This window comes from Squalius cephalus (assembly GCF_949319135.1).
Source record: "Squalius cephalus genome assembly, chromosome: 21".
Classification (NCBI taxonomy): Eukaryota; Metazoa; Chordata; class Actinopteri; order Cypriniformes; family Leuciscidae; genus Squalius; species Squalius cephalus.
Genome location: NC_137142.1, coordinates 18,412,557 through 18,431,127, shown reverse-complemented (window position 1 = coordinate 18,431,127; position 18,571 = coordinate 18,412,557). Strand labels below are relative to the sequence as shown.

At 36.2% G+C, this 18,571-nt stretch overlaps 2 protein-coding genes and 1 long non-coding RNA gene across 5 annotated transcripts; 2 read left to right on the top strand and 1 right to left on the bottom strand.

Annotated features, from left to right (window-relative positions):
* The first annotated feature begins 233 nt into the window (after nucleotides 1–233).
* LOC307148988 (cytosolic 5'-nucleotidase 1A-like) lies at nucleotides 234–5,245 on the top strand. Of its 2 annotated transcripts, XM_079854980.1 has the most exons (8): nucleotides 234–263; nucleotides 833–972; nucleotides 1,236–1,299; nucleotides 1,453–1,547; nucleotides 1,846–1,972; nucleotides 2,387–2,509; nucleotides 3,733–3,914; nucleotides 4,268–5,245. In XM_079854980.1, the coding sequence occupies exons 2-8, from the start codon at nucleotides 958–960 to the stop codon at nucleotides 4,577–4,579; spliced, it is 918 nt and encodes a 305-aa protein (XP_079711106.1). In that variant the 5' UTR covers nucleotides 234–263; nucleotides 833–957; the 3' UTR covers nucleotides 4,580–5,245. The 2 variants fall into 2 exon arrangements, with proteins under 2 accessions (XP_079711106.1, XP_079711107.1); XM_079854981.1 differs by lacking the exon at nucleotides 833–972 and having other exon boundaries at nucleotides 235–299.
* Nucleotides 5,246–5,756: 511 nt separating this feature from the next.
* LOC307148986 (cytosolic 5'-nucleotidase 1A-like) lies at nucleotides 5,757–13,376 on the top strand. 2 transcript variants are annotated; one of them, XM_079854977.1, is made up of 6 exons: nucleotides 5,757–6,193; nucleotides 6,464–6,631; nucleotides 7,410–7,539; nucleotides 8,854–8,976; nucleotides 9,111–9,295; nucleotides 9,412–10,708. In XM_079854977.1, exons 1-6 carry the CDS (start codon nucleotides 6,080–6,082, stop codon nucleotides 9,784–9,786), a joined length of 1,095 nt encoding a protein of 364 aa, XP_079711103.1. In that variant the 5' UTR covers nucleotides 5,757–6,079; the 3' UTR covers nucleotides 9,787–10,708. The 2 variants fall into 2 exon arrangements, with proteins under 2 accessions (XP_079711103.1, XP_079711104.1); XM_079854978.1 differs by lacking the exon at nucleotides 9,412–10,708 and adding an exon at nucleotides 12,675–13,376 and having other exon boundaries at nucleotides 5,955–6,193.
* On the bottom strand, nucleotides 9,638–16,952 carry LOC307148990. The gene is made up of 3 exons (XR_013819511.1): nucleotides 16,881–16,952; nucleotides 15,531–15,650; nucleotides 9,638–9,713 (listed from the first exon to the last, which is right to left on the bottom strand). It is a non-coding gene; the product is annotated as an uncharacterized lncRNA (long non-coding RNA).
* Between the last annotated feature and the right edge of the window lie 1,619 nt (nucleotides 16,953–18,571).

The following is an 18,571-nucleotide window of genomic DNA, read 5'->3' as shown; positions in this document are numbered from 1 at the left end:
TCTATATCTCCAGGATATAGTCTATATCTCCAGGACTATTATTATGATTATATCTCCAGGACAAATTAAAATAGCAACCATGTAAATCACATGGAAAATATGTAAAGCAGCATGCTGGAAAACAAATGTGTGCTATCACTAAATAAATATAGAGAGATTTTGCATGATGGGTGGAGAGAGTCCGATTGGTTACCTAAAGGCCTATATAACCAACCTCTACCTGTCCAAAGATTCACAGAAGGTACAGGAAGCAATCAAAGAAGGTATTTAAAAATTTGGGATTTTAAAGCAAAATCAAGGTATACATTTTTAACATTAAGTCATGTCAAGCATCTATTATAGCTAAACAGTAATGTGCTGTGTTGAAGTGCCGGGCTAGATAGCTTTAAGCTCACATAAGTTAAAAAAGTTTTGGTAACACTTTACAATAAGGTGTCATTTGTTAACATTAGTTAATCTAATAACTTAATGAACTAGCATTTGTTTCAGAACTTATTCATCTTTAATATTAGTTAATAAAAATACAGTTGTTCATTGTTCATGTAAGTTCACAGTACTGTACATTAATGTTAACAAAAACAACTATTGATTTTAATATATTAGTAAATATTGAAATGAACATTAAGATTATTAAATGCTGCAGAAATATTGTTCATTCTTAGTTCATGATAACTAAAGCAGTTAACTAATGTTAAGTAAAGAAACCTTATTGTAAAGTGTTACCAATGTCTTTTTACTAAAAAGAGTAAAAGGCAAAATAAATGAGTTAATTAAAAAAAGCAATAAGAATAATTTTGTAATTTTTTTGTACATTTTTGAATAATTATTGTAGCACAATTAAAGGACAATGCAAGAAATATAATCCTGTGAAACAAGATTAACTAAACTGACCAAACGTGAATTCTTTTAACGAAACGCCACTGTATAAATACAGATGTGAAAGTTAAACACCAAATAATGAGCAATTTAAAGGTAAGCTTTTCTAATATCTGTCACTCAAATGTCACGTTTGTGTCTGTTAAAAAAAAAAAAATTATTAGTTTGAATGTTTTCAGGTGTTCATGTCTATTTCTTGTACAAGATCAATGTTTATTCTTTAACTTGAGGAAAGTCAGTAACATATCCTTAAAGAAATTGAGGATTACGTGAATAGTTCTGACCTACCAAAAGTAAAGCATTTATGAAATAACTACTGATTTAGAGCATGGAATAATTGTTTTGTTGTCTACACACAGAGAAAACGTCAATCAAGCACTGAAAGAAGGAAACACAAAATTACAACAAACTCTGAGATCACAAGTATGTTCAAGTTTCCTTACATCTAAGAAATATATGGTTGTCTCTCATTATCTTAAATCTATTTTAGATTATCTAAATCTATCTATTATTTCACACTAAAGCTTTGGTTAAATATTTTTGGCCCTTTAACCTTTCTGTATGTTTGTTTTTCAGTGACATCATTCACCATTGCAGTGTCATCATGTGCATTATTCAGACATGAGACAGGAGATATCTACTTTAAAGGAGTTGCTTTTCCATTTGTCAAGGTATAGAAATTCAGTGAAAATGTATTTCCTCTATATTAACAGATTTTTCTCTGTGTTAATCAATAATGCATTTACTTTTACCTGTAAACCCAGTTGGGAAATGAAAAGGTCTTTTGGAATTCACTAATATTAAACAGTAATATTAATATTAAATATTAAAAGTTTTTTTGTATCCATGTGCATATATTTTGAGAATTCAGTACTTGGTTATAACTAGCAAGAATCCCCAAAGATTAAGTAATTTGTTTAATTTGACATAGGTGTTAGTATTTAGTGTATTTTGATAATTCTGCACTAGGCTCTTACAATGGTGAATCAACGTTTGACTGAGCTGCGCCCAGCCATTAAAGATCGGTGTGTAATAGTGGTGATACCTGCTGACAGACAGGACATGAATCACCTGATCAAGAACATCAAAATATACAGTAATAGTAGAGGAGTGTTTCTCTCTTTTTTTATTTTATAATTCTGAAGAATGATCTTTCCCATACAATAAATGCATGCAGTGAAACTAGAAACAGCATTTCAGCCAGCTATTCGCATTAAAATATCACATGGCTACTTATAACATTTACTGTAAAGTGAAGCACCAGTCGTATTGACTACATGTCTGCTATCATTACATGGTAAACAATAGAGTGAATATTCTGCAAAACATTTTGTTGTGGTCCATGCAAAAAAAAAAAGTGACAATGACATTTTGATTAAATTATGAATGTTCTTTTTTATTAACTATCCCTTACTGCAGACCCTAAAGCACCTAATTTCAGTATCAACATAAATAAAATAAGATGTCATGTTATTTTACTAAACACAATCTTGTGATGCTGTCTGTGCAGATCTGAAAATTGACAGAGTTGAAATTACTGGTGAAAAACCCCTCCTTGATCATCTTAAGGAGATCAAGCCTGTTCTCTACCTGTCCACAAACCCACAGGATGTGAGAGACGCCATCAATGCAGGTGATGCATCAAGTTTTTTCATTTATTTTTTTCTTCATTTATGTCAGAGCAGTTTCAACTATAAACAGGTTTGCATCCATTACTCACAGCAACATATATTACCAATATCACTGTTATATTAAAGAATTTACAAACAATATCTTCACTTTTGGACATTTTTTGCAAGTACTTGTAACCAGTGTTGGGGAAAGTTACTTTTAAAAGTAATGTGTTAATACTGCATTACTCCCTAAAAAATAACTAATTGTGTTACTTAGTTACCTTTTATGGAAAGTAATGCATTACATTACTTTTGTGTTAATTTTTCTCACTTGGGCTTGCTTGTTTGTTTTTTTAATAACAAAAACAAAAGTTCTAGTTTTGGCAAATGTAAAGGCCCTTTCTCACCAAACGTGAAATGAATGGAAAAATTAAGGAAATGCAAATTCAAATGCAAATTCAAATGCAAATTCAAATGCAAATGCAAATTCAAATTCAAATTCAAATTCAAATTCAAATTCAAATTCAAATTCAAATTCAAATTCAAATTCAAATGCAAATGCAAATGCAAATTCAACAAAGTACATTAGATGGCACAGCTCTTCTCAGCTGTGCTCCCATTCTGGATTGCAGAAAAATAGGTCGCCTGAGAAGGTTAATAAAGTGGTTAATAAAATTAGATTAAATACATAGAGGATATTCGTGTTATTTAACATATTTAATTACTTCAGGTTTGTAATATTTTGAGTTTGCGTTTCACAGTTTTTATTCATTTTGAGGAATACTAAATCTGTTTTATGCAAGTGAGATGAGTAAACACCTGCTCACATTTAGTCTAGAACAACTAAACCCATCATGATCACACAGCGCACACAACGCCTCTGCACTTACTCATGATTTCTCTCAACATGGGGACAGGAGAGTCAGTCAAAAAATGAGAAAGCAAAGTAACTTGTGTTACTTATTTGAAAGTAACTCAGATATTTTGCTGTAAATTTAAAAGTAATGTATTACTAGTTACTTGAATAAAAGTAATCTGATTACATAGCTTGTGTTACTTGTAATGCGTTACCCCCAACACTCCTTATAAACAGTCTAAGACTGGCTTTTTCTGTATCTTCTAAGCTGAGTGGGGGGAAATCTGTGGAATGAGGCAAAAGAGAGCATTACATAAATCCAGTGCTGCAGTGAAAAAGTGGTGATGGCAAATAAGTGGAATAAATGGTGATGGCAATGTTTTCCAGGATATGGTGCAGCCACCATGTTCCAGAGAGATTACCACGAGCACAGTGATGACGTGTTACGTGTGGCCTTTGATGGTGATGGAGTCCTGTTTTCAGACGAGTCAGAGAGAGTCTACAAAGACCAAGGGCTACAAGGTTTCTTGGAAAATGAACGTATAAATGAGGACAGAGCTTTGGAACTGGTGAGAATGTTGGTCTGAAACCAACATGTTACTGCTGAATCTCAGATGGCTCAGTTAACCGTAGATATATTTCACATTCACAAGGTACACGTCACAGTCTTGTTATTTAAAGTAATATTTAAAGGAACTTTCGACTGAAAGTTTGTTAACATTGAAAGCACTTCTACTGTACACAATGTGAGCTGAGAGTTGAAATTGTGTGTGGAAATCAAATGCATGCCACAGATGCTATACACTGTATAGATATTAGGTTGAAACATTTAGTTCAACATTCAGCACACTACAATTTAATTTAAGAATTAATTAACTCTCTAAAAATGCCAATAATGTGTTTGTGTGTAATTATTTTGCAGGGCCCACTAATTACGTTTTTTAAAGCATTGGTAAATCTCCAGCAGAAGTTCATTCTTCAAAACTGTCCAATTCGTACATACTTGGTAACATCACGTGGCACAACAAGTCCTGGATTAAGAGTCCTGAAGACTCTTCAGGGGAGAGAGCTGGAGATAAATGAGGCATTCTTTCTGTCTGGTGCCCATAAAGGGCCTGTGCTGAAAGCAATCAATCCTCACATTTTCTTTGATGACCAGACACCACACATTGATGGAGCCCTTCAATACGGGGTTATTGGTGCTCATGTACCTTATGGTGTGAGAAATGAGTGAGAATAAATCTGAATTTGATTAGTAAAGGAGTGACATGCACTGCCCTGAAAGTGGTGCAGCACAATACTTTCCACTATAATGGGATTTATAAAGGACAGTTAAATTTGGTGATTATTTCTGATATTAAGTTTAAAGTGTAAATTAAATCAAGGCAAAAGCTGATTTTAAGGTTTTAATGGTGAAATGAATCAATAAATCATTACCTAAATGACTTTTTCTTTGACCTGGGGCCATATGTATAAAGCCTGGCAAAAAATGTAGTCTCAAGTGTGTCAAACTCCAAGAATGACATAATTTTAGTCTTATTCCTAGACCAAATGATAAGTGTAATTCATAAAGTTTCATATATGTTGAGACTATAGGTCTCAGCTCCTAAATTACTTAAGAGTGCTGGAGAGTTTTAGAGAGTTTAGAGTTATACTTTGTTGTCCTTTTCAGGAAATGTGTCTTGGATTCAAAGCTGCAATAGTACACAACATACAACACATGACAACAACATTAAAGGAAAAAAATTTGTTTTAAAAGAATTCATAACAATTACCACATCTTACTATTTAAATATTAATAGATACAGGTATAAATGATTTTTTTGTAATGGTTGCTTTTGCATCGTGGAACTATAACACTTCCTTGATGGCAGGAAATAAAACATGACTTGAATCACTCATTATTGTCTGTGCATTCTTAAGAAACAACAACCCTCAAATGAATTGAAGCGATGTCTATTCTCTTACACCCATGACTGTCTATTATCATTAACATGACTGAATGCAGTTTGAACAAGACTTGCAAGCTGTAATTTTGATTGGACTGAAAGATTGCCATACCAAGCTTGCATCCCATAATTTAACAAACTACCTAAAACTGATTGATAAAATAATAGCAGAATCTTCTGATTTACTCCAAACAACAAATTACTTCAATGGTCCTTCAAACTACCATTATGGTCCTCCAAATTGAAACTAAACACTACCATATTTGAGAATAGCATTTTAACAAACACAATAAAACCAGACAAGTGTCAACTACATGATGCAGGTATTTTTATCTTATGCATGTAAATTAAGCTGAACTTTGTTCTCAGGAAACGGATTTTTTTTTTTCCAAGACGCGGATGCAAATAAGATGCAAAATGTAGACTACTGATCACTACAATAATATAGGCTACATTATCACTACACAATTATAGATCCAGATGAATGAGCATCTAATCTATAGCTTATTATATATAAAGGATCTCTGTGATGCGCCAGTAAATGCAACTAAAACAAAACAAGTGGTAAGTGCATTTTATTTTATTTTATTTTTATTATTTATTAATTTTGTTTTTATGATTGAAATTGACTGAAAAAAATAAAAAAAGATCGTTATGCGAGACACTTGACCAGGGCTGGTGACGTCACTGCGTCGAGCTGATGCTGAGAGGAACTCAACTATACCGCAGAGAAGGGACGCAGGACACAACAAGTCGAGTCTCCCTGTCCCTGCCACAACAACAATATGAGCAAACATGAAGACACTGAGAGAAGAGGACAGTCCAACAGCGAAGAAAAAGACTGGGCAGCTGTCAAAGCATTATTTGACAACGCGAAAACAGCGAAGAAGCCCCGTCCGGTAAGCGATTGATTGTTGTGTAAACAAGCTGCGAATGACAGCAGCGTCTCCCCCATCCGATACCCGATCTACAGTGGTAGCGACGCGAAAAACTAGACAACACGTATATTATAATCGAAGAAAGCCGTATACACTAAAAGCGAGTTCTCCTGCAGTGTAGATGGTGTGTCATTACGCCAGTGGAAGAGGCGCTGCACATATCTGACCGAATAGAGCAGGTTGTTTGTCGTCCACAGCTGTTGTAAACATTGGTCTGCTTTTGATTTGCAGCCCAAACCCAGCAGCGCAGTGACCATTGCGGTGTCCTCGCGCACGCTGTTTAACATGGTGAAGGAGAGGAAGGTGTTTGAAGAAGAGGGGCTGGAGAGGTACGTCGCGCACCAGCTGGAGATGGAGGATCAGCTTTTTACCCCAGGGGTCTCGTTTCCTTTCGTTAAGGTAACAACTGAAAACAATGCATACTAATACTACTAGATTTCATAACACTCGCCTTACCTTCGCCAGCACCGTCAGGAACATGATGCCATTAATAATTGGACCGCACTTTATAACAGCACCTGGCAACACACCTCTGTTCACCTAGGCCTACAGTATGTATATTACTCCAGAAATGTAATTGGGTATTGGTTACAAATGACATGACTAAAACTGTTTTTAGTAATATATTACTTTTAGATAATCTAAATCTAACTGAATTGCCTTTTATCTAACTCCTTTATTTCATCCACAAAAAGAAACACAAATACGCCTTAGATGACTTTACTAAACAACTCAAAGAGCTTCACATAATGTCGTTCTTTTCAACATTAAATGTATTAAACATCAGTCAAGAAGTTAAGACTAGCAACCTAGTAAACTAATAAACATTTAGATTAGCAAACACTGACCAGAATATACATTATGTGACACAATATTAGCAAATTAGACAAATTAAAATAGCAAGCATGTAAATCACATGGAAAATATGTAGAGCAGCATGCTGGAAAACAAATGTGTGCTATCACTTCTGTTCATGGAGGGACTTTGGTCCTTTTTATGGCAGGGCAGGACTGAAACACAGAGCATTACTGTGTCTTCTACAAGGAACTCTGTGTAATTGATTATTTCCTTTACGGTTTTACATCACATATTATTGCACTAAACAGCTATAAAATCACAGTATTGTTGACTTACGTGGACACACCTTTAATAGTTACTATGTTTTTCTAATCAACAGGCACTAATGAACGTAAATGCTCGTTTGAGAGAACTATACCCAGACAGCGAGGAGCTGTTTGATATTGTGCTGATGACTAATAACCACGCCCAGGTCGGAGTTCGTCTCATCAACAGCATCAATCACTACGGTATGGAAAGAAAACAGAGACTCAGACGTCCTATACAGGATTGTCTAAAGCTACTATTCAACCAAACAACATATATTAGCCTACAATTTAGCCTTTGATAGTGATCAACATCATATTCTTTAAAATAGTATTCTACACAGACCTAGATCAACAGGAAATATGTCTGTGCAGGCAGACAGAATTTGGCTAAAGACCTGTCTGGAAAAACTGTCCAGTGATTTGAATAATTTACATAATTTTTTTTAGGGTTTACAGCACTCCTGGCAGGAAAAAAAGCATATTCACTGCTTTAAAAAAAGCATAAAAAGGATATTCACTGCATACTATAGGCCTACATAGGGCTGTCGCGATAACCGCAATATCGCAGTACCGCGCTACTGACAAGCCAACCGCAGAGGAATTCAAGTAACCGCAGCAACCGCGATATTCGCGTGTTTTCTTTTTTCATAAGGCTATACCCTTCTTGTTTTGAACTTCGTGCATGTGTATTGAATGTTAAATAAGTTAATAATGATAATAAGACGTGGTGATCATGGTTTTATCATGGTGATTTGTACAGAGGCTTCGTGGATTTGCACTTAAGCCTAAACAGACAGTGAATGAGAGAGATCGACTGAGCGCATGCGATTACCTGCGTCTGTCTTTGAGGTTCGTGAAAAGGTTGCCGTGTCCAAGGAAAGTTAAATATTTGTCCTGTCATCCTTTTAACGTTTAAAATAAAGGGTATTTACCATGAATGGCATCAGCGACAGCGCTGGTCAGCATCCACAGCGCGAGGAACTCGCGGTCGCGGGAAACAAAACTCAGTGAGTCACGCATTGAATCAATGCCATTTGTCTCTATTAAGTGAAGCTTCAGCGTTACCTATGCAACGCATTGCTGGTCAGCTGAGCCTTGAAAAGTGGAGCTCAAAGTTAAAAATAATTAACCTGGTTTCATTACTATCTTTTAATGAATCAATCAGCGTTTTTGAACGTGTTGTTGAATGAATGGTTTAATGACTCACTCAAAGACAGTCCGTTGCCGTAACAACTGCGCGCTGAGTGACAGGCTTTCAATGCGCAGATACGCTGTTTAGTTTCGGTTTATTGGTTACTGAAAATGTACTCGTTTTTGTGCATGCTGACCACATCGTAACACTTATTTATATAGCAACAAATAAATCAAAATAAATCAAAATAAATTAATAAATGCGGTAAAACCGCATATCGCGCTATTGAGCCACTCATAATTACCGCAAGGGAAAATCCTTCACTGCGACAGCCCTAACTATATAAACAACAATTACATGAATTCTCTTCTCTCTCTCTCCAGATCTAAATATAGAGAGATTTTGCATGACGGGTGGAGAGAGTCCGATTGGTTACCTAAAGGCCTACATGACCAACCTCTACCTGTCCAAAGATTCACAGAAGGTACAGGAAGCTATCGAAGAAGGTATTTGAAAAATAAATAAAAAATGAATGCATTGTGATACAACAGGGATTTTAATTTCAATACAGAAAAAAACAATCTTGCTTTAAATGAGTTGAACATGAAGCTAAATTTGTTTTAAATGGCAATTTCTACAGGAATCGCCGCTGCCACAATGTTCACCTGTGACAGTGAGAACGAGCTCAGTGACACGCAGCTACGGGTAGCCTTCGACGGGGATGCTGTTTTGTTTTCTGACGAGTCTGAGATTATTGTGAAGGAACACGGATTGGACACCTTTTTTAAGCATGAGAAAGAGTTTGAGAACAAGCCTCTTGCTCAGGTAAACTAAGACTGGTTGACTACTAATGTTCATTATTAATTCTGATTCTAACATTTTATCCATCTTGTCATGTTTGGTGCATGCAAAGTCCTTTTCACCCTTGATTTATCTCCTAGGGCCCCCTAAAATGTTTCCTGGAAGCATTGGGGAAACTCCAGCGTAAGTTCTATGCAAAAGACCAAAGAATCAACTGCCCAATTCGCACTTACTTGGTCACAGCTCGAAGTGCTGCCAGCGCTGGGGCCCGCGTCCTGAAGACCCTACGGAGCTGGGGGTTGGAGGTAGACGAGGCCCTCTTTTTGGCTGGGGCTCCTAAGGGGCCTCTCCTTCATAAGATAAGGCCACACATCTTCTTTGATGATCAGATGTTTCACATCGAGGGTGCCCAGGAGCTCGGGACAATCGCTGCTCATGTGCCCTATGGAATTGGACAGAAATATCATAAGGGAAAACGGATAGAAACAAGTGGTGCAGAGGAAAAATTTAAATGATTTGATGATTATCAAAAGTCCCATCTCTTTAGGTCCCTCAAGTTAATTTTTATTTATTTATTTTGGTTGCTTCTGAGAATATTTTTAACCTTGATCTGTACAGATGGTTTAAGTTAAATGGATTGCTGGAAATATAAATACAAAGAAGCTACTGTGCTCAAAATTACCTACATATTATGTACTGTACTAATCTGACAACACTGTAAGGTTAAACTTCAAACTTCAGCCCTTTCTTTTTCTTTTTTTAAGAGAATAATGTGCAATTAGAAGTGTTAACCAGCCATTATGCCTTGATCATTCAAATTTTATATTATGCTTAATCCAGAGTTTAATATAGAATATGTATATATTTAGGGAACATATATTGCAACTGTATTTGATTTATAGTGAGATTTATATACTCAGGGAACATATATTGCAACTGTATTTGATTTATAGTGTGAGATTTTATTATCCAATGTAAATGTAACAGTTTTATCTAGATGTTGTGTGTCGATACCTGAACTCAATCCTCAGGCAGTTTCCCTCACCATCATTATGTGGCCTGCCACCAGTGTTCCTGACAGACCTTGCCACAATAATACACAAACTGTGCCCCGAGTAAATGAAGAAATGAGGACAAGCATGTGGATAAACAGTTGATATATTGTATTTAGAATATATTACCCTTTTGTGTTTACCAGAAAGTGTAAATGTCTCAAGTATGTTTAATTTTCCACAAAAAAAAAAAAAGTGTTAATCACTGTTATAAATGCTGGATTTATTCATTAAGATGCTAAATTAAATGAGTGATCTTATTTGGTTTGTGGTTTATTTTTTGTGCCTAGATAAAGCTGTTCAGTTTGTAGTTCTAAAACATGGATTTGACTAGAAACATGGGTTTCTAGGCCTAGATAGATAAATAAAGGCTGGAACTACCCATAAAGATGTGAGTTTACATACTTGACCAATTAGACAAATGTTTTAATAAATTATACACAAGTGGTCATTCTCCCTTTAAACATAATATAACCATTCTTTAATAACGGCTATACCTTACCTTCAGGTCTATTAATGTTAATGAAAATAAATAGTAGTTAATAGTAGGAGGAATTGTACAAATTCTTTTGAAGAATTATGGGGAAATTTGGGGGGGAGGGAGGGATTTCATAGAATTTAATTCAATAAAATGTAAGATTATTTTTTTATTAGGTAGAATATATTCAAATATAGAATATATTATGAATGTAATTAAAGAGAAGGAATGAGGATATTTACTTATCTTAAACTGTAAGCCCTGTTCATCTGTGTAGGGATGCATGTGGTTTGTATTTTTATTGCTTATAAATAAATAAATAAATAAAGCAACACACATGCATTGCGTTTGAACACGCTACGATTTCTGGGTAATGTAGTTCAATAACATTCCGGTTACTTCCCACACGCGTGACTGTTTACGCCTACAAACCTGTTCATGAACTGGACGTTGTTGATGGCCCCAGAAGGATCAGCAGTGAGGCAGATATTACCTATTATTAACCTTTTGATGAAATCATCGATATGCTGCGCGGCAAAACTATTATCGTGACCGGGGCAAACAGTGGCATTGGAAAAGCCACGGCTGCGGAGCTCCTGCGGCGTCAGGGCCGGGTGATCATGGCATGTCGAAACCGAGAACGGGCGGAGAAAGCAGCCCAGGAGATCAAGCAGGAGGCCGGACCAGAGCAAGGGGAACTAGTGATAAAACTCTTGGACCTGGCGTCGCTTAAATCGGTCCGTATTTTTTGCGAAGAGATCATCAAGGTACTGTACCAAACCAAGCAGTGTTTGTTACTCTTGTGTAGTAAAGATACAGTGCACGGATAATATAACATGGTACGACTGAATTGTTTTCGACAAGAAACAGGTGCACAATACCGACAAAGTGAGTGCAAGCGTGATGCGCTTTTATGTGAACTACAGCACACTCGAGAAGTTTGGGAAATGCACGTGACTGCGCGGCGTGCGCGCGCATGAAACGCATTTCAAATGCTTGGGGGGAAACATATGATGTCTATGGGGAGAAATGTCTGTGCAACTTTGTTTATCAAAATAATTATAAAGTGAAGACCGGGCATAGTTAATTTCTTAAGGTGTTTATTTTTGAAAGTCAATTTACTGAATATTGTAAATAATACATTTATAATTAAAAGCAGTCCGTCATTTTTTGAGAGTGTTCAAAATGTATATAATAAGCGAGTACATCATAAATCCATTTTCCAAACCGTGTTTTTGTCTGAATCACTACAATAAGTATATTGACTATTTTAGACTGGTATGGGAGTAGCCCAGTACCTGCATGACTTGTCATAGACTTAAACAGAGAGAAGTAGCTCCGACTACAATGTTCATCCGCAAGACGCATGCAGTTTTGTTTATTAACTGATAGAGCACCAAAAGTTACAGACTGCAGTTTTAAAATATAGTAATATTTATATAGTATAGTTTTTAATATAAGACAAAATTCACTCAATTCAATTCAAGACGGGTAAACACCAGGAGTATGAAACTAATGTACAAAACCACTACTAGAGAAAGCACGTTAATGTAAATGGACTTGTTACAACTTCTATTAACTAGCCCTGTCTACCCTATATATTTGTTATGGCATATAAACTAGGGCTTAATGTTCTTCCTCTGACTAATGGCCCATTTCAGTTTATGTTCAGTGTAAATGTTTAATTGTGTATTTCTGTTTTATCTATGGTCCATTTGTTTTAAAATCCGTGCATAAAGAAGAATAGAGAGAATGGTATTTCAATTAGAGTAGAATAAAGTTTTAGCGATTGCTATTTTGTCTTGTCATTCTTGTATTCTGAAATACTGCATACATTAACAATTTGTCACATCTGTTGTTGTATCTGAAACAGGAAGAGTCAAGAATTGACATCCTGATCAACAATGCTGGAATCTACCAGTGTCCTTACACCAAATCAGAAGATTGGTTCGAGATGCAGTTTGCTGTCAATCATCTAGGTCACTTCCTGCTCACGAACCTCCTGTTGGACCTCCTGAAACGTTCCGCTCCTAGTCGCATCATTGTGGTGTCCTCCAAACTCTACAAGTATGGCGAAATAAACTTTGATGACCTGAACAGCGAGCAGAGCTACGATAAAGCTTTCGCTTATGCACGGAGTAAACTAGCCAACCTTCTCTTCACATTGGAGCTCTCGCACAGACTTGAGGACACAGGAGTGACGGTAAACGCTCTCACCCCAGGGATCGTGAGGACTAACCTGGGCAGACATGTCCACATCCCACTGCTGGTAAAGCCTCTGTTTAACCTGGCTTCACGGGCCTTCTTCAAGTCCCCCGAGGAGGGTGCGCAGACTTCTATCTATCTGGCCTGCTCTGAAGATGTGGACGGCGTTCAAGGGAAGTGCTTTGCTAACTGTCTTGAGGAACAGCTGTTAGCTAAGGCCACAGATGAGGAGGTGGCCAAGAAACTGTGGGACATCAGTGAAGTGATGGTGGGCATCACAACCTGAGTCTTACAGACTTCCGAATTTAAATCACATGTCCATGATTATTTCAGATCTGGCAGAAAATAAAACGTACAGATTTTTACCATCAAGTATTTTGGAAAGACTTTGTCTTGAAAAAAAAACTTGAAAAATGTACTCATGCTAAATCCACAGGAGGGAGCTGTTTTTGCCATTCATATTCACTTTTGCATTTGAAATAATAACTGTACAGTTGCAACTGGCAGATTGTTAGTTCTGCTACAACAATAACAATACTGTGTGTGTGTGTGTGTGTGTTTATATTTTAAATTAACTATTTATATTTATATTTTAACTTATTCTCATCTTTAGGTATCCTGTTCCACATTCCAGTTCTCATGTTTTCCTGATTTAGTAATTAATCCTGGTAGACAGTTTCAAAAATTTCAAACCTACACATTGCTCTATTGTTTCACATTTCTGCTGTTAGAAGTGAAATAATTAACAATAACACTGCATTTGATTTTCACGTCTCTTATGGAAGAGCAGTGGAAAGGCATTCTCAGTTACAGTACTTAATAAAGATGCATTAAACAAAGCAAAAGTATAGTAGTATCTCTATTCTGAATATGCACTATATTGTTTAAACAAAATATAAAAATGGTTTGTTTTTGTGGCACGATGATGATAATGATCAGTGTCACCGCACAAAGAAAAAGCTTATAAGCTCAGGCCTATTTTTTTTTATGTGTGCACAGTTTAAAGTCGCCATGAAACGGAAGTTGCGATAGTCTTTTCTTCCCTATTGAGATGTATCCGAGTGAAGTGGAACAAGAAATGAAAAAAAATGAAGGGTGGGACTTGATTTTGTCCTCAGGAATTCATTGATTGGATGATAGGAATTTGGGTATTGCTAACTAAATAGACACAGAAATGAATGGCAGGTTGCAGTCAGTTGTGGAGAATATTTAGTCCCACCCTTCTCCGAGACATACGTCATGAAGAGAACAGATGTCGTATGGAGGGGGAGGGGAGATTAAAGTTTTTTGATTAAAGATTACGAGGGCATTTGAATTAAAAAAAGTATGTTTTGCACTGATAAATCCTTTATAATAAACACTGTAATTCTGTAAAAAAAAAAAAAAAAGAATTGTCCATGGTGAACTTAAATCATTGTCTTTTACCCATTGAATATAAAACAAATTATTATCTATAATTTATATTATTATTTTTATAGAAAATATATATATATTTCTTTTTTTTTCTTTTTTTTCTCTTTTGTTCATAGAGTTAAATGCTTATGCATTTTGACAGTATTTCTGATCTACTGTATATAACTAAGTGTGTGGTACTGCCAATTATAAACTGTTTTCCTGTTAAATATTCTTAATTATGTGTGTTTATCATGGTAATTTTGCAGTACTTTTTTATCTTTTAAAAAGGAAATGCTTTTGGGAGCCTTCTTGGTCTAATAAATAAATATTGCACTGTACAAATGATATAGTTCAGATTTTAACTACAGCTCAATCGGGTTTATATAATTGAAAAGTAGTCTGATGGTTGTTTTTGCGAGGCTCATTAGCAGAACAATTTTGGAATTAGAGCAATAGCCCGCTCTGCTTTCAGAGTTCACTTACCGTCTAATTAACCGTTCTAGGAGTTGTTACAGTACAATTCAACTACTTTCCTTCACAAAGAAAGTACACACTCCTCTCACCCTGCATCTCTTTCCTTCTTCATCATGATTGCCTTGAATGTTTTCTTTTAGCGCTAGCTGTCTCTGTGAGAATGGTAGCAGCGCTGATGGGCTCGTAATGCTTTTCCCACCTGTGTTTGCTATTAGGGCTTTTTCAGGATCATTTAGAATATGTTCCGATCAGCCAGAAAGCCCCTAAGATATCCCAGCATTCATCTGATAGCTCCCTGTGAAACAGGAGGTCTCGGAGTGCTTGGCCATAGAACCTGGAGACTGTTTGTATTTGAAATAAAGAAAATTGGGGAAATTACGAAAGTTAATGGCTTTAATGATGCGTTTCGAAACGGTGCCACATCAGCAACAGAATGCCAAGCTGGTAAACAAAGTTATGCTTTGATTACAAGCACATTAAGTTGTTTCACCTCTATTTTTTTCCCCAATTTTGCCCTGTTTTTCCTCCTCCAGATGACAAAATATCACTCAACAAGCACCCAAAGGTATGTAAAGATTCATGGCAAAGCCCTTGTATCTTATCTTGTGGTTTGGCTTTAGCTAAAGCATTTCTCCGGTTGTGCTGCTTTGCTCACCTCAGCTCTGCTCGGAGTACAGACCTGCAGCCAGCATCCTTTCCCACCGTTTGTGCTAGACATCCCGTCCAACTTAAACACAGAACTCCTCTCTCGTTTATTATTCTGCGTGTTTGTTTTCTGTGATAGGGGGAAGTAAGGGAGATACGAATGCACGTTATGTTTCACAGTAAAGAGAGTTTCCAGCCTCGTGATTGTTGAGCAACGGAAAGCCTTGCCAGGTTGATGGCACCAGAATGTCTAAAACATTCAAAACAATCATGTAATTCGATTCCTCAACTTTCCACTTTTTCACAAAGCACTACTGCATTAAAAACAGACCTTATGATATAAAGAATACTAGGCTATATAATAAAGTTTCCATTAGATGAAGAGGTTAGCTAACTGGCTTGTCTGTTTTATAAAAAGTACGGGTTAAAAACGCACATTAAAACATTAAGCGGTTCACCCAAAAATGAAAATTCTGTCAATTACTCATGATGTAAAACTAATCCATATGAATCTTTTATTCACATTTAAACATTGATCAGCGAACATAAAAAGAAGCTCAACCTAACCTTCTTGATGCAGAAAACAAACCTCAAACATGCTGCATAACACGACAATGAACCTCGGTTCTTGCTGAAGTTCAAACCTGCAGCATAACATGAGACTCATTGGTTCTCGCACATCAAGCTAACATGCTTGAGCTTCCTTTAACCACAACTTATGTGTGAGATGATGATGATGAATGTTTAAGTCAATAGAAGCCTAAATTCAATATGCTCATCATATGAAGTCTCATCAGAAAATATGCACTAAAGCGCTAGATTCATATGGATTAGTTTTGCTATCTCTTTATGAACTTTCTGAAGTGTCAAAAAACACCTTTTTGTCAGTTGTATTGCTGTCTATGGAGGGACAGGAAGCTCTCAGATTGAATCTAAAAGATCTTAATTTTTGTTCTGAGTTGAACGAAAGTCTTACGGGTTTGGAACGACATGAGGGTGAGTAATTAATTCAAAGAATTTTCATTTTTGGGTGTACTATCCCTTTAAGAAAAGTACATTATGTGCTTTACGTTTGGTTTTGGGGAAAACGAACCAGTTCTTTCGAGTCCGTGAAAAACATTTACTAAACAGCCCATTTACTAAACATTAATTTGAAAATAATAATTTATGTCCACATTTTCTCTTAATCATATGCCGACTATCTGCGTTAATGTTTCTTGTCTCATCACATTCAATTATGAATTAGCCTACATGAACCAAAAGAAGTCGAGCAGTTTCCATCACTCAATATTACTGTCAGATATTAGGCTACATATTTATCATAATACATTTCTAAAATATGAAATGTTTAGCTACTTACATTACTATCAATGTTCACTGTTCACAACTTCTAGTGTAGTCCAGCACGCTATTCAGTTTTGACGCTTCAGGCTACGCCTTCTTTGATTTGATTGGCCAATCATATTTACAAGCTCTGTTGTAGCAAACATCTGAAGCAGACCATCCTAAAAATATATTTTAAAACTTTTTGTCACCGTGTAGGCTTAATTAAATATACATATTCACAACAGAGTTTTGTATAAATGAATAATGATATTGTGAAAAAAAATTAACAACAACAATATAACCAGTTACTTTAAAGGACAAGTTCGGTATTTTACACTTAAAGCCCTGTTTACAGATCGTTTCTGATGAAATAGAACGGTTAAGATTAAAATTTGGTCACATGCTGCTGTCCCGAGAATTTTAGGTTTATTTCGCTTCCCCCCCCCCCCACATTTTTATCTCAACCATTCTATTTCATCAGAAACGATCTGTAAACAGGGCTTTAAGTGTAAAATACCGAACTTGTCCTTTAAGATCCATAACATATGAGGCCCACTGTAAGACAATCGACTCTAAGGGAAACTTTGTTTGGGTGACATGTTGTAACTATATTAACACAACATTTTATTTTATTTTGTTTCTTTTTTTTTACCTCTTAACTCTTTTGGCTCCTAAATGTTTCATGCATTGTGTAAAATGAGTGTCCTGAAAAAATGATGACACATCAGGCTCAGGCTGTTGGCTGCCTGGTTGGGACTATGAGAATAAGTGTCTTGCTAAATGATACAAAATAGCACAATGATAACAGAAAGCCTGTGATTCTGGTATTCCCCCACTTTCTTGGACACCCCTACTACCTCAGATCAAATCTGCAACCTTTGTGTTTTCAGCCCAGCCTGAACCGTTCCTCCAACCGACTGCACACGAGCTTTCAAAGCTTGAGAGAAAACACTTTCAACGGAACAAATACAGATCTGCTGGCACAGAAGCTGAGTGAGCAGTGAACGAAAACATCTTTTCAAACTATTTATTATTCTTTATTTTACCAGGTAATTTGATTGATTGCTTGGTCTTCTGGAGCAGTGACCTGGCCGTGGGTTCTGTGTGTACAGACGTATGGTAAAGTCTTTCCCCTGAGGTGGAGCCCTGTGTTTTGACACACTCTTCAAAACAAAAAGAGTTTTTCTCTGGGTTTGGAGAAATATTTTGGTATGTAGCAGGATAAGGAAAACATTTCAGCATTATTCGGTCACATTATTCACACATGGAAATGATTCCTGAGGTGTAAATCTTTTCATGGGAAATGTGTAGATTTCCTGAAGCCAAACTTAAACTGATAACTCAAGACATTTCACAGATTGTACTAGCAGTGCATTTTGGATGATTTCCTGGGGCCAGAGTGTGGATTTATATGCTGACCAGACTGGTAAATCCAAAGATTCTTGACTAAAAGAACAATGTAACATTCAAAGGCTCCCTTTATTTAAAATGCAGCTCCTGAATAATGTCATCCATTTGACTTCAGCATGATATATTGAGATGTCATTCACTATGCTGATATAAAAGGCATATTTGTTGTCTTAACAGGTCACAGTGAAAATCAGGAGTGAAATATGCTTTTTCATGCATAGATAAAACCTGACTTTAGAATTGCTACATCAGATTAAATAAAATATAAATCACCACTGATAGTGTGACGTGAGTCCATAATGTCTGGACTCAAAG

Bases quoted from the DNA above. Each gene is read 5' to 3' on its own strand.
- LOC307148986 (XM_079854978.1), top strand. From the start codon at position 6,080: ATGAGCAAACATGAAGACACTGAGAGAAGAGGACAGTCCAACAGCGAA. The intron at 6,632-7,409 runs GTAACAACTGAA...TCTAATCAACAG, and splicing joins TCTCGTTTCCTTTCGTTAAG to GCACTAATGAACGTAAATGC. The intron at 8,977-9,110 runs GTATTTGAAAAA...CAATTTCTACAG, and splicing joins ACAGGAAGCTATCGAAGAAG to GAATCGCCGCTGCCACAATG.
- LOC307148988 (XM_079854980.1), top strand. The intron at 1,548-1,845 runs GTATAGAAATTC...ATTCTGCACTAG, and splicing joins TTGCTTTTCCATTTGTCAAG to GCTCTTACAATGGTGAATCA. The intron at 3,915-4,267 runs GTGAGAATGTTG...ATTATTTTGCAG, and splicing joins AGGACAGAGCTTTGGAACTG to GGCCCACTAATTACGTTTTT.